General features: G+C 35.1%; 1 protein-coding gene across 5 annotated transcripts in view; it reads right to left on the bottom strand.

The window, feature by feature from the left end:
- MLLT10 (MLLT10 histone lysine methyltransferase DOT1L cofactor) overlaps positions 1-16,077 on the bottom strand; it is a 133,196-nt gene that overhangs the window by 67,669 nt on the left and 49,450 nt on the right. For 4 of the 5 annotated variants that reach the window (XM_049798202.1, XM_049798198.1, XM_049798199.1 and 1 more), the window contains one exon: positions 6,604-6,699. The exons of the other annotated variant lie outside the window; for it this stretch is intronic. In XM_049798202.1, the coding sequence (XP_049654159.1) occupies positions 6,604-6,699 (96 nt within the window). The remainder of the gene's footprint in view (positions 1-6,603; positions 6,700-16,077) is intronic. 5 annotated transcript variants of the gene reach the window in all.

The following is a 16,077-nucleotide window of genomic DNA, read 5'->3' as shown; positions in this document are numbered from 1 at the left end:
CATGCAGGAATGACTGGCTACCTACTACAAACCTGCTGCCTGACAGGAAGGAAAAAGCCTTAACACACTCTTGAGCTCCTAGTGCAGATTTATTCTTCAACTCACACTCATCCCCAGGAACTTTGGACCTTCTCCTACACCCATAAACTCTTCACAGGGCTTTCAAAAATTTTATCTTAGGCCTGTTATTCTGCCATTAAATTTTGTCAGAATTGTTCATATTGATGAGCAATAGTCAAAATAGGTTCAGAGAAAGTAATGAGGTAGGCAGGGAAACTGTGTGCACAGCATTAGGAAACCACACAAAGGAATAATTATTTTCATAATTAAAAAAAATTGTTGCGATAGCAGAATTTTAATATCAGAAGAAAGAAAATAAGCAAAAGTAGGAAAAGGGAAATAATATTCTACTGTTATTTATACTCAAAACAGCTAGTAACATAGCCTTTTGACTGTATAAAGCTTCTTCAACAAAAAATACGGATCAAACCTAGAAGCTACTCATCTGTTCAAAACAAGCTTAGTTTGTTTTTCAGTTCTTTATAGAAAAGAGTTTAAAATAGTATCTAAATTTATCTCCATTAAAGACTACACAAACACATGCCTCTTAAAATTGAGCATATACACACATTTTCTCCTCCCCGACTGTGATGCTTGCTGAATTTAGGCCTACAGCAGAACATTTCTTCATCTTTACATACAGCTTTGTATAGCTGGTAGAAAAAGTTTTCCATAGTTTACTACAACAGCTAAAACATTTATATAGAACTTACTTTTCAGTTGCAAATGCCAGAAAACAACTAAATACTCAAACTTTGAGGAAGATGAAAATTTCGATCTATTTGCACACCACACTGTATGAATTATTATGAACTGCAATAAAAATATATTATGGATTTTCTGAATAACGGTGAAGAAAAATCAGTTTAAGTCTGTTAAAGTACAATGTTAAAAATAATTTACCTCAAATTCATGTTATTATACTGCTAAGTATTTCTAATGAAGATGGTGCCAATTCTAAGGTAAGTTTAGTAGTTAACTTTCTGAACTATTCCAGTCCACAAGTATGCTCAATTTTCTGGAAACTGATGTGTGACTCAAGTCAAGAAGCAGTGGTTCAAATTTGGGTCATTTGAACAAAAGGTTTCCAGACATGCCATAATCCAAACCAAAAGTCAGGCTTTTTCTAGGATCCAGGATTTTTCCTCTTACCCAAAACCTTCCTTTCCTAATTCTTATCTCCTATCCACTCAGCTGAATATTAATTGCAAGGACAATTCTCTATAGGTATCGACAATCATAGTTTGATGTTATCTAGTACCTCTTCCCCATTACTGCACGATTTATTTATTTATTTAAAAGGGAAATAAAGAGCTTAACATAGCTTTACAGACTGGCTAGGGCCAGGCAATGACAAGTAGGCATTAATTTGCATGTACCATGCAGAGACTTGGTTCAACTGCAAGCCTGAATCCTGCTCTTAGATTTTGGTGCACATGCATGCACATCACAGTTCTGCTTTTGAAAATTTTGCTCCAACAGGTATTTGCATTTCAGAAGGTGCTGTAAAGTATACTGAAACCTACACACTTACTCAGAATATCTTGAACACTAATATACCCTAAGCAAAGCAAAATTGGTATCATTTGGTCAGTCCTTTTTTCTCCACAGTTTATATTCCTTACTTTAAGGAGTTAATTGCAACAAAGTGCCCTAAACCAGATACACATACATCAATTGCTTTGAGAATCCACAAGATATGCAATAGGATTTAAGGTAAAACTACAGCACAAACTTTAGATTATTAAGCTAATTGGTTCATACAATAACCTACACACCACTGAACAAACTGCTTTTCTAAAATGCTAAGTTCTAAAAGACAAAAGCCTAATAGAAATGTCTCAGAAAAACCTTAATATGCCATGGCAAAGTTATACTGTTTGTTTCTTTTGGATTTTTTTTGAGGTCAGGAGAGTGAGTGTGGTAGGGAGCAAGGATCCGAGTATAGAAGCAGAACACCTTTGGTTAATTACTGACCAACTTCAGCCTCTGCAGCCCACCCAAGCTTACAATGCTGTCCCTTCCCAGCATGTGCTTTTTAAATAGAATACACTACTCAATACTCCCCCCTTCACTGTTCACACTGCAGTCAGTCATTTTCCTTCATTTCAGTACAGACATCCCCCAAAAAGGAGATTCCCCAAATGCTGTCACCCAACTCCATTCCTTTGTTTATCTGGGAGGACTCGACTATTTCATGAATGTTAATCCTGTTCTCAAAAAATGCATCAGTATTTGCTAGTGCAATTACCAAGCTAACTCTGTATGTATCAGGGTTCCTTCATGCTTCCCATAAACCAGTTTGCAGGTTTTTTTCCAAAAAGCACACTTTCACATTGCCGACTTGGTGCACAGAGCACTACTGTCATTTTTATGCCCCCCATATATCACTCTGTGCACCCTGAAGAGTTATACCACCCATCTGTAGCAAGTCTTAAAACTGCTGGGAAAGCTTTAGATTTATGGTAAAGGCATAGCAATCATTCTTGCTATACACAGTACGACCCAAGGCTTGAGAAGCTGTTAGCCCTAATACAGATGTATAAGGTGGTACTCTTACACAGAGAAGGTGTCCTGGTTTCAGCTGGGACAGAGTTAATTTTCTTCCTAGTAGCTGGTATAGTGTTATGTTCTGGATTCAGTATGAGAATAATGTTGATAACACACTGATGTTTTCAGTTGTCACTAAGTAATATTTATACTGAGTCAAGGATTTTTCATCTTCTCATGCCCAGCCAGCAAGAAGGCTGGAGGGGCACAAGAAGTTGGGAGGGGACACAGCCAGGGCAGCTGACCCAAACTGGCCAAAGGGATATTCCATACCATGTGACATCATGCCCAGTATATAAACTGGGGGGAGTTGGCTGGCAGGGTGATTGCTGCTCAGGAACTAACTGGGCATCGGTCAGCCAGTGGTGAGCAATTGCATTGTGCATCACTTGTTTTGTATATTCCTATTGTTGTTGTTATTGTTATTATTATCATTATTACTTTCTTCCTTTCTGTCCTATTAAACTGTTCTTATCTCAACCCACAAGCTTTACTTTTTTCCCTGATTCTCTTCCCCATCCCACTAGGTTAACATCATCATCTCTACTACTACAGATAAAATTCAGACAGCTGTACTTTCTGTTTGCAGTATCTTTCATTTGGTTACTGACTACAATTTGAATGCAGATACACTGTCTTGTGTATCTTTGTGTACATCTATGTTTTGGAGTTTTGTTTTAGTAACACACACACACCCCAAAAGGACAACTGCATTTTTCTAGACCTGTTAAACTACACTTATTTTTAAACTCTCAATACAAGCCAAAGCTCAAAATCTGAGACAGAAGCATTTATGAGGACTGATGGCTCTTCCCAACTAAGAGGAAGGCCAGAAGAAAAAGTAGACAGAGAACTCAAATTCCTGTTATTTTAGTCCTTCTTAACACATTCTGTATCAATGCCCAAAAATAAAAGTGATAAATTTGTTAGTACATTAATCAAAGAGAAGTTAAGAATTTCTTATTTCAAACTTAACTGATCCAAACTAAGCAGTGTTCACTGAGACATTACAGGGATGCACAAAAATGCCTCTCAAAAGGCATACTCTTATCTCATGACAGTATTTGGACTGGAACCTCAGTAAAATTTCTTGGAATTAAATTTTGCAGAACAAACAGGCGAGCCAATTATACTAACTCACATAATGTAAATCCACAGTTTACTCTGTAGCCTTTCAAGAATCTATCTTAAGAAGCCACTCATCCAGATAAAAACATGCTTTAAGGCACCACCTGCATAAAAGGTCACTACCGCTGTTATCACACAGGATTTAACTTCTTTAAAAAGGAAAAACAAAATTCATTTCAAATTCCAGTTCATCTCACAGGAACAATATGGTAGCAGAAATTATTATATACGATGATAAAATAATGTATTCACTGCAAAGACAGACTGCTGTGAAAAAGACGTCAAGTCCAAATCAATTCTGACAATTCTATGTAAAAGGACACACAAAAGTAACATATTAATACAATATTCTGAACCAAGTATTTATCTCAGAAGAAAAACAAAGCTTGTTTTATTATTAAAATTTCAAATTTTTTAGAAACACACTATGGATTTATAACCTAGAAAAGCAAATGCATGTAAATGGTGTCAAAGGGAGTTAGGAAAAAAAAAAAATTAAAAGATAACTGAAGGAACTAGCCACAGAAAAAAATCACTTCCAAATATTGAGTAGATAATTAAAAAAAAAAAAAACAAACCCACACTTAGTAATTTCATTAAAAACAACTGAACACCAATTTTCCTGACATCTGAAGCATTATAAAATAAGGCAGAAAATGAAGCAGATGGGTAGAAAAAAAACAGAAGATGCAAAAGATTTTTTAAAAACCCAAACCTAAAAGGACACGCGTTGATATTTAAATTTCACAATGACTACTTCTGGTTTAGTTTAATGCAGTTATAATTTTAGTTCTAGAATTACAGTTTCCATTCTCATCAGTATTTGCTCTAGCTCTACCTTGCTAACAACCATAGAAAGGCTTTCTTTTGTAATGTTATCTATTTAATGATTCTTGAAACTATAAAGAGGTGAGGTTTAGGTATTCAAAAGAACATAAAAATATCTAAAATGTTTGTATTACAAATCCTATCAATTTAACTACAAAAATATATTTGACCTGCTATACATACATACATAGTACAATCTCGATTAACAGTATGGCCAACGACTCAGCAAGATTTTCATTCTTTACTTGGATTAAATAGAGGTCTGCTAAAAATGGGATTTTACTCTTGTTCACCTTAAACTGTACACCACTGAGTCGTAAACCTTGTAATTAGGAAGAGTCTAGGGAAAACAAAGCAACCAGAAAAGAGGTTAGCAGAAAAACAGAATTGAACTGCGTCTTCAGCATTGAACGCACATTCTAATAGGTAGGACTCAAAAATAACTAGTATTTCAATATATTTTCTTTAACTTTTACACAAATATACAGTAATATCACTTTTTGTTAAAACTTATGATGATGATTAGATAATCAAAATACAAAAGGGATGCAATTCAAGAAAGGTAAGATGATACGTATCACAAAACCTAACAAAAACTGTAGAGTTTAAAGGAAGGTCCCACACAAGAAGCCTCTTCTACAGGTTATGAATTTTACGCATTGTCTGAGACTCAACAGGAATATGTTCAGGACAAATTAATAAAATTAAATAACAAATCACATGGACCAGTCAATATTATTCAAAGAATTCTACAACTTAATTTCAATAAAAACTGTCACACTCACTGATTGCAATGTCTAATCGCTCTTAAATCAAAACAGCAAAGTGGCAAATTGACTAGCTTTTTTTTCTGTGGGTTTGTTTTGTTTGGATTTTTTTTTTTTTTTTTAAATAAAGAGTTATTGGGAGTTTCAGAAAACCACTGACTAGTAGTAAGTCTCACTTGACACAAGTTTCAAAAACAATACAGCAGAACCAGAAACGAGACTAATTTATCAGAATCACGAGTCATAGATAATAGGATGTTAACAGGTACACATCTTCAAGTTAATAATCCTACTACTGAGAATAAAGAAATATCCAAAACGTACCAAAAGACTAACTTTCTTGGTTGTGATTCTTGAAGTTGATACCACTAGTTGAGGGAATACTTCCAGAGACTAGAGAAAGTTGGTATTTCAATTGTTTTACCCTGTCCTGACAAGGTCTTTGTGTACCATGTGCAGACAGACACATTTGTTGAATATTGCATCACAGCAACCAAACTACATACAGTTAACACAAGCTTCAGCATTTCTGCTAAAAAACAATGTTCTACATACTGATGGCTAATTAATTCAAACCATGATTCCCCGACTCAGATGTCAAACATTCCCACATGAATGGGACAAATGTTTTCCAAGTTTGAAGTCAGAAAACCCATTTCTCAATATTGCTGTCCACTCTGTAATGTCATCATTAGTGTTATTTTTTTGGTGGATAGCAAAAGCAATTCTTGTAGAGTACAATGAGTACTCTCATTATTTAACCCTCTATGTTGCCCCTTGAGTTAGGTATTTGCTAGCACATTAACAGGAAGGAAAGACCACAGAACCTAATGGAGCAGACTGCTAAAAAGGCAATGTGATATTACAAGTATATGAAGCATGAGCTCTAATTTCATAACTACCAGCTTAAATGCTTACAGGTTCAGTAACAGCTCAGTAGACGCAAGTGGATTTCAAAGGTAAGTTTTTCTAAAACTTCTCAAATTATTAAACATAAGTCAATGAAATAAAACTTACTGTAGTATCAGTGGCACCTGATTGGGGTCATTAAATCACTCACTATTCAATTATGAAGCTCTAAGCCTTTCTCCATATGATAAAACCCAAAGTATTCTAGGATTTTACATTACAGGAAAAAATACCAAGTGTGCTTGATCATTATAGAATCTATGCCATTATAAAGCTCCTGTATATACAGTGGAATGATTACATCATGAAATTTCAACATAAGTAATTGAAGTGGAAGAGGAGGAAAAACACATTGACTTACTTTCTCTGTGGTTACAGTAAGAGATGGAACCAAGGATGGTGAGGACTCCGACTGCTTCTTATATTTTTGCTTGTGTTTATCTTTCTCTTTATATTTCTAGAAGTTATAAAAGAGAATATAACCTAAGTTCAACTTCATCTTTAACATAACCCATTTTTTGTAGAATCAAGCGTTATCAAAATTTGAGACAGTAATAATATCCCATGCTATTTTAATGGAAACAATATTAACTGCAAATCAAGTATTTATATTTGCTTTCAAAGTACACAAACTGAAATTCTTCAATTATAGCCAGCACTTATGAATCCACTGTTGTTAATATTATCTATCTTCCCAATAATCAATTAATCAACAAAATAAACTGGATTAAAAACAGAGACATGGCTTCTGTTTCAGATATCTTCGTGCATTTCTCACAGAAGATTTCCATCTTCCTACATTTCTGCAACTGCACATTATTTTTTGTTGGGATACTACTGTAAACTCATGCAAGGTTTTAGCTTTGGCTCACCTACTAACATCCTCATGCACAAAAATGCGAAATTTGATTTAGGTTTCATTCCCAAAAAGGTGTTTACAGTTTACATACTAAATAAGTATCTTCCATGTTAAACTGAACAAAATACCAAAAGCTATACAAGTGTGCTTTCTAGAGGCTGAGAAAAAAAAAATTTTTTTTCTTTAAACACAACATGAAGCATTGGTAGTGTGAATGAAATTGTGCAGAGAGAAAATAATTTCTTAACCCAGACCCTTTATACTGTAAGAGAAGTCTTCCATACTGGTAGAAATCAGTTCTTAGAGGATTACAGAATCAGACCCAAACTGTAGTTGTTTAAATAATTCAGACAAATACCAACAAAATATGAGTCTGACAAAATTAACAGTTCAACTAAGAATACAGGAGTTCAGTATTTTTATCTATTTAATCAAAAACAAGTCTAGACAGTCACTTTTTCCTTAGCATCATAATATGGTTTATTTACACAGCCGATGTCAGAAGATGCAGAGAAGATGCAGAGAAACTGCAGGTGTGAGAGAAAGTTACTTGTAAGCTACTGGCACTCAAGTATTTTGCTGCTTTAACTATTTATTGGTGGAATTTCTGTGTACTCGCACAAAAACTCAGTAGAACAGTATGATCTATGGCTATTTGTTCAGAATGGGTGCTTCAACAGAAAGCTACCAAAAAATGCATACATATGGATTGACACAAGGGGTTTAAAACTCCCACTGAGTGGCTTGAAAAGATGAGGAAGACAACTTAAAAAGTGTAAGTCTGAATAGCCATATGAAAATTCAGTAACTGTTTTGAATCTTAAATTATCCATGCTGATCTTTCTCTAACTAGCAAAATGATTATCCAGACTGTCAAAAGAAAACATAATTTGTTCAACAGCAACTGCACAACCACTCTCACCAAGCACCAGGACAAGATGTAATACGTGCATACTCTATTCAGGTATCACCAAGTATCAGCTTTTTATTTCAGTCACAACAGAAGAAATATCAGAAACTTATTTTACGGAATCAGCCTGAAAGATAAGACAATGGGTTCTCAAATTCTCTGATAAAGTAGAATTAGTTAACTGACAATCTAGATGCAAAGCTGAAGGCAAAACACATTTATCTCTACCTTTATGAACTATAAATAGCAGCTGACTTACTTAAAGATCACCTTGCCTCTAATCAGCCCCAAATCCCTTTAACTAAACTTGTAACTTAATTTTGCCAGGAAGGAAATACAGTTTAGCCAAGAAGATTAATAAAGAAAGCACCAAAGCTATCTTTACCAAAATATCATGCAAAAATATACTTGCTAGAATACAATATGTAAAGTCCTTTTGTTTCTTCCACACTTCAGAAAACTCAAAGGTCCAAGAGAACTCTTTAAAAGGCTGATGGAGACTTCTAGGTTTGGTTTTTTCATACGCTGAAGTGCACTTGGTTTTTTTCCCCAGTGTGCCGCTTGGATAGAAGTATGGAGTTTTCCCTTTCATAAAAAGTGTGCAGGTGTCAATTACAACAATGTACACCATAAGGTAGGATTTCAATTGTTTAAATCCTAATATAGGCTTGTTGAGGGAGTTTTAGATCAGGGAGGTTGTTTTTGTTTTCTTGGGGGGGGGGGGGGGGGGGGGGGGGGGGGGACTGGAGGGGAGATTGTTTGTTTGGCTCTTTTAGACCTGGAAAATACACATTTAAAAGAAAAAAAACATGGAAAGGAGTAATTCAAATGCACTGCACAGTCTTTTCAATAATTTCTTAAACATAACAGTCCCAAAAGTGCCCATAGTGCCAGAAAACAAGAAGTATCAAGAAAAAACAGAAGCATCTACACCACAATTGCCACATTACCCATCAAACCTGTTGATCCAAAAGCCTTTTGTCAGTGCTAGTTACCCAGCTTACTATATCATCAGCATCCATGTGTAGATAAACTTGAGAAACAATTTACTAAAATCTGAACAAGACTCAAGAAGGAATTTATGAAAAGGAAATCAAAGCCACTACCTGAGTTTCTTTAGCTTTCATTATTTTACTAGGAAATTCAAACCACCCTAAAGAAATTTTTTTTGTTTATAATTTTGGAGTAAAGAGGCAATGACTTTAATATGCTTTAAGATGAAACTTCACAGCAATATAAATAAACAATAGAAAAACGTTTAAATGAACATGTTTTACAATCTCTTCGTTGACTTTCTAGTGTTCTTTTACTTACAGTGTTAATTTTGTCTGAAAGGGAAAGAAACATAGAATTCTGATCAAAGGAACAGTCAGGAGGACTTCAAATTAAATTCTGTAAAGTACTGAAATCAGTTTGATAGTAGTCTCAACAGAAAAGGATGTGTCAAGAAAGAAAGAGGGATACAAGAATAGGGGGAAGTGAGGAGGCATAAATGACCAAGAGCCTAGAAAGAATATGCTTTAAGTTCTGTGAAGTGAAGCATCAGCAACCACATCAAATTCCTCTCCCAGATCCAAAACATCAACACAACATTTGCCAGGACATATTACCAAGGTTACAGCTTACCAAGCAAGGCCACTGGAGGCATACCCCACCTGAAAGCCTTTGCATGCAACAATCTCATCCACAGGAGGTTTGCTGTCCTTAACTCTACATTCCCTTCTTCTTTTAGGTTATACCTCTTCTAACAATCTCTCCTCTTTTTTTTCCTTTTCTTTTTTCTTCCCAAGGAAAGTTCATAAGTCCTACTTCTGAATGTGAATTAACTCCAGATGCAAATAACATCAAAGAAGCGGAGAACATCTCACTGCAGGAAAACCTTTGAAATGAATGCTCAGGTTTTTTACAGTGATACGGATAAAACTTTAAGCAACAACCTGCTGAGATGAAGAGACTTAGCTCCCACAAAGCTCCTTGCAGTTGCACCCTCTTCTCACCATAAAGATGCATACATAGTAAGATTTCTGAAATAGCCACTTTTGAATCCAGAAAAAGAGTAACAGAGGGACATGAATTCCCACAACATTTAACAAATACAACAGTTTTCAGTCAAGTCTGTCTCAAAGGACACACAACTAGCCAACTTCCCTACTGCCAGAAAAAGAACAAACAGTTGGCCCCTTACAGACAACTCACTGCATGCTTCACTTTTCTAAGACTTCCTCTGATCAGCCATGCCTCTAAAAAAAAAAACAAAACCAAACCAAAACAAAAAACACAACAGAGCAGCAGCTCACCAAGATAAACATCCATCCAGAAAGCCACATGGAAGCCCACCATTCTAGGGAAGGTAATGATATCAAGTGTCTGACCTTTTACAAGCTTTACCATAAGGAAAAAAAGGGCAGAAATTAGGACTGAAAATAACATTGCTAGTAAGTGAAAGCTAAGGGAGCCCTGAAGGCCCGCAGAAGCCATGTATCCCATTTATTTACATAGACTTAAATTTTTTAAAGATTCGTAGGCATGAGTTCAGATGTTCCAAATACCTGTATCTTAAGATAGTTGCAGAGCTGATAAATGCAATGCTACATTCTGTAAAAACAGGATTTAGCAAAACAAACATTCCAAGAAAGAATACATTAAAAAAATACAGGGCCAACTACAAAATTGACAAAGGCAACTTCAATCTTGGTTCACAAATAGGGTAGCTCAACAGACCAGATTCAGAAAGCTCCTGAAACCTTTCTTACCGTAAGAATAGTAAGGCACAATTGCCATGCAGCCATTGGGTAAGCAGCTGTAACATTATTCATCCTAGAACTTGAAGTGCCCTGATTTATGATGTAGCTAAATACCAATACAAAATACCTAGAGTTCATATGTCATGATTAATAAGAAAGCTTTATCACTAGGGTTCTCATTTTGGCTTTTGTTTCTCATCTAAAAAAATTATGTAATACCTTCCTAATTCCAATCGCTACATGCTGCAGGATAAGAAAACAAATATGGTGCAAGATTTCTGGAACTCTATAGTACCTTCTGTACATTGCCCTCTTGTGGGGCCAGGGGTTAGAAGGGTGGAGAAGAAAAAAAAAAAGCACATTTTGATTGCTCCTATTTCTTCCACAAAGATTCAATCTACAAAATTATTACATAGTATGATTTCACAAATACAGTTTGTTTCCAACTCTTTGGGTTTTTAGCTCATTTACACATTGGATCACTCTAAAGATCAGCACTTGCTCATTCATTTTCTTTAACGTAGTTTCAAAGCAAACATTTATCAGACTACTGAATGAAAATGTCATCTCATTGAAATATCAAATTAAGGATACATGTAAAATTTTATCTTAGCTCTGATCTGTTAACAACAGAATAAATGTTGTCAAATCTATCTTTCCACAGTTTGGACCTCAACATCTGGGAAGACTGAATAATGCAAGTGAATGATAACTTTTCCAGTACAGATGGAATGGATGAGTTCAGCTTTTCTCTAATGGCATTATTAATTCATAGTATTTCCACATGGAAGTATCATTTAACTTGTTGAAGGTATTTACACTTATCTGCAATTCATTTTTGCCTCAGGAACACACAGCCTTCTCCAAAGAGGTTTCCACAGTACTTCATTTCATTGAACTACATTCTGAAGTTCTGCATTTAACAGTACACTGTTACAAAGGGGGAAAGAAAAAAAAAAGAAAAAAGCTTCCTTATCCCTCTCTCACCTTTCCCACACTGCTTAGCTTGTCATACCTTCTGTGTGCCAATTCAAACTGCTAAAACAGCAGCAACAAAAACCAAAGTGGATAGTTTTCTGCTGTTTTAGTGAGCTAGGTTGGTTCAGTGAAGGAGCACAAGAGATGGACAGTAACAGGGACAAGAATAGGTAGACACAGAACAGAGCAAGAGCTCACCTGCCCAAGGAACAGGAGACTAACTTCTGTTCTGGAAGAATTAAAACATACACACACTATGAGCAAGCATCAGTGCTTGGCCCTTCAGGCAAAACTGCTTGGGCTGACCTTGAAGTATTCCATTTTTATCCCCTTCTCTATTACAAAAATCATAAACACCCCCCACCACTACCTTTGGTTGTCCCAAGTTTTCAAACCTTAACAACATTTTCAAATCTATTTTCCTTAGTGATTGTTGTAAGGAAAATCATCTGAATTCTAAATCACTGATTTTTCAGCCACTGTTTCTGACTCCTTCAAATAATTCCAATGTATCAGAACGTTCTATTAGCACACAGTACTCAGATTGGTGCTTTTGTCATTTATGGATTTTCTGCACTACCTTTCTGTCACTGAAACTTATAAATCCAGAACTGTCACCATCGCAACTAACATCTTTAATAGAAAGCTGTGCATAGCTCTTGCTAATCCCCAATACAAGACCTGCTTGGCCTCTTATTTGTGACTAGTAGCTATTAGTAATATAACCATAACAATTCCAAAATGAAAGATGACCATGGTCCACAAGTTTAAAATTCAAATCCTAATTTACCTTGTTTTGACAAGAACCTCCCTAGCTCAAGCTTTCATCTATCTATCATTTTATATAGTATAAACTACAGCAGAAAAATTAAATGCAGCAGCAGTATTGCTGCAGTCACAGTAATAAAAGGATATAGGCACAGGATAGTTTATAGGGAGAGGTGGAACACTACTGTCAGCATTATTCAAACACATACATATTCAGCTCTAAGCACGAAACTTGTTCTTAAGTACCACTCCTTGATACAGTTACTTAAAAGACTCAAAACCCTCACTTCAATACAGGGATAACGGTCAGAATTTTAACTGTCAACAGTAAAAAGACTGAAGAATCAATGATAAAAATGCCAGCCAAAGCTTCTATTAGGTGCAAGACCAATGCACAACAACTTGTTCAGAATAAGCCACTCTTCTTTTGATATTTAACATTAAAATATGCTTTTCCTGTTATTTACACAGTTCAATATTAATGGTTAGTAATTGATACTCAGTGCTAAACAGTTGAGTAGCACTTTATAACTTCAAAAATGGTGCAAGGTTAACCAAATCAAGGCAACTATTTATTGTCCATACTCGCCTTCATCTATTCCTATAAAAACTTCAAGTATTTAAACTTTAAAATATATATTTTGTTACATACTGGGAAACACTCCACTGTCTACAAGGTAACTTGAAGATACCCATCAAATATGTCAAGAAATAGGCCAACAGGATGGCAAGCAAAAGGAATACCTTCAATTTTCCTGGCTTGGTTAACTTAACATTGCAGATCACCTTTCACTGCATATGGTCTACCAGCACACAAAACATTGTACCTGGTGAACAGCATATACATACAACTTTATAAAGTATCAAGATTACCCTCTAGAAACTGTTACAAAGTCAACATAAAGAACTAATCTTATATTAATCTAGGATCCAAAGCAAAGAAAAAGAATATCTTAAAGCACCTTTTGCTTCTACATCTCTCACAGTTATAGCTACAGAATTGTAGGAAGATACATAGCTCAAACAGAAACAAAAATCAAGCAGTAACCTTAATAACCTATTTTTAATGTTCACGTGTCATCTAGTTTTCAAACTAAGACAACATTGCATAATTCTCTCAAGGAAGAAATGTTCCTGTTTCTTCAAAGTTCAGCTTACCTTTTACCCCACTCATTCAAAAGTTACTCTCCTCTATCTTATAATGTGGCAGAGTACAAACACTAAGGAGTTGCGTAAATGATGCTACAATGCACTGAACTTGTAGGAAGATCAAGAGTATAATCAGACAAAAAGTCCTTTCTTAAAATTTTGTGAAGGTATTGATGAAACCTAAGTAATATGTAATAATAGCATAAACAATACATAACAAAATAAATAAGAGTAACATCCAATAATACCTCAAGTATATCATAGCAATTTTTCAATGAAACAGAAAGTCTTTTGGTCGATCCCTACAGACTAAAGACAACATCTGGGCTAACAATGTGCTTTTCTTTAAAAAAACACAACTTTTGTTTGAGGAGCACAGTAAGAACTTACTACAGTAGAGATCTACTCAAAATTCTGATTCCCCCAGTACTGCTCTAGAGGCGCCTATAAAAACCACGGTGAAGTAGTAGCTTCATGAAAGAAACAAATAAATAACAGAATTTCCTCAGATAAACACTGGAGGATTTTGCCACCCATGGTATTTCAGCTTTACAGCCTACAAAGACTATTATTACTGTTACTAATCACTATTATTTCATGCACAGGTTCTGCTGGGGTCAGGTTTTGAGTTTGTTTTCTTTCACAGTGAAAAGTAGAAGATTAAAATGTGTACTTTGAGGGGAAAAACGACAGCTGCAACTAATGCAGCTTTATAAAATTCTACATTTTACAGAGTAGTTTTTGGGTATACCTGAGGTGGTGTGTTTGTCATTTTGATCTTACAATAATTAACTAATCCCAGGTGCCAAGCTTAATACTCTTATGAGTTTTTTGTTACGCTAAGATACACTAAAAGCATTAATATTTTTTTACATAATACATATGAAGTGTTACTGTAAGGTTAGAAAAATAGGAGGTAGTCAAATCAGCAATTCCATGATAAGCATAATTGAAACAGAAATTCCTACTTTTCCTCTTACTAAAATAAAAGAAAATATAAATAAACCCAAACTTATCTGCTTATATAGTTCTTCCTGACCTCCATAAGAGATAATTTTGCTGTGCCATCTACACCAACTGGTGCCAGTTCTAGTAGATTACATGCAGTTGATTATCAGGCTAACACAGAATACAGCACAAGTTAACACAGAACCTTAGCAGGCAAGAAATCAAACAAACATATGCCACCTTTACTCTTAATCCTGCAGACTTTAAAGATATGTATTATTGAATATACTCAGATAGAGTAGCTTTCTTTTTCTAATGAAAATTTGTTTACAGTCACACTCTATCAGTCTTCCCAAATAACTAGACTTTCAACACAATTTGACATGAAGCAGTATGCTAAAATAAATAAATAAATAAATTACACTCCTACAAAGTCTGTGAAGAACAGGTACCCAGAAACAGAAATACTACTCATCAGCACCAGCAATAAAAGAACACAGCATGAAGTAACCTGTTTGAACGCCACACAAAAACTCAGTCTTAGGAAACAGGAACCAGGTTCTGCAGCCCATAGACAGATACTGAAGACCATTTATATACTCAGCTACATATGTTATATATAGTTATTGACCAGTTTTTAGAGGCGTTTTAGAGGCATTCTTCTTTCCCTCCAACTGAACAGAATTTGGAAGAAGTCAACATGGATAAGCATCACCATTAGCATCCATACCACACAATTCTCATTTGAAAAAATACTTATCTAGCATTACTTCAATCATTAAAACTGAAGTAATTTCAAAGTTGTTGCAAATTTTGCTTCATACATCAAGAACAGTTGAGAGGATTAAATAGTCAAATCTATTAAACTGTTTTAAAAAATAATTAAAAATTAATAAAAATGCAGTGGGGTACTGCATTACTGAGGTAAGTCTGGAGCTTTATTCCCTAAAAAGTTACAGAAAAACCTCAATGTTCAAATAAAACCATTAAGTTTATGAAATGAGGCAATTAACAGAGGAATGACATAATTAGAATTGCCTTTGCAACACTCTGCTTTATACAGTACTATAAATTGAGTGTTCAGGACTAAATCAGAATTATTTTTTTTTTAAAGCCAAAAAAAAAAAAAAAGAAAGAAACCATTGCTTATGCAGCTGAACGGTAACCCAAAGAACTGCAGTCTGTTCCCATTTTTGCAACAGAATCTTACCTGATGGATGGCAGGTCAATTTTATCTTTTCAGTGAGTTATTCAGATAGTGGGGAATATATAATGAACATTTGATCTGAGTGTTTAGGACTTGATTTGTAACAGCCCCCACAGAGCATTAAAATATATCAAAAAAGCATCAAGCACCTTTCTCCCAAATGAAATTCATAGACCTGACATACAAATGTAGGCTCCTTCACAACATATTGGGAAAGTTTGGGCAGTTCAGAACACAGTTCGCAAACCAACCTATGGAAACTTCCACTGAGT

Source organism: Accipiter gentilis, chromosome 4 (genome assembly GCF_929443795.1).
Source record: "Accipiter gentilis chromosome 4, bAccGen1.1, whole genome shotgun sequence".
In the NCBI taxonomy this organism is placed as follows: Eukaryota; Metazoa; Chordata; class Aves; order Accipitriformes; family Accipitridae; genus Astur; species Astur gentilis.
Note: the sequence above shows the minus strand (reverse complement) of the source record. Positions and strands in the feature narration are given on the sequence as shown.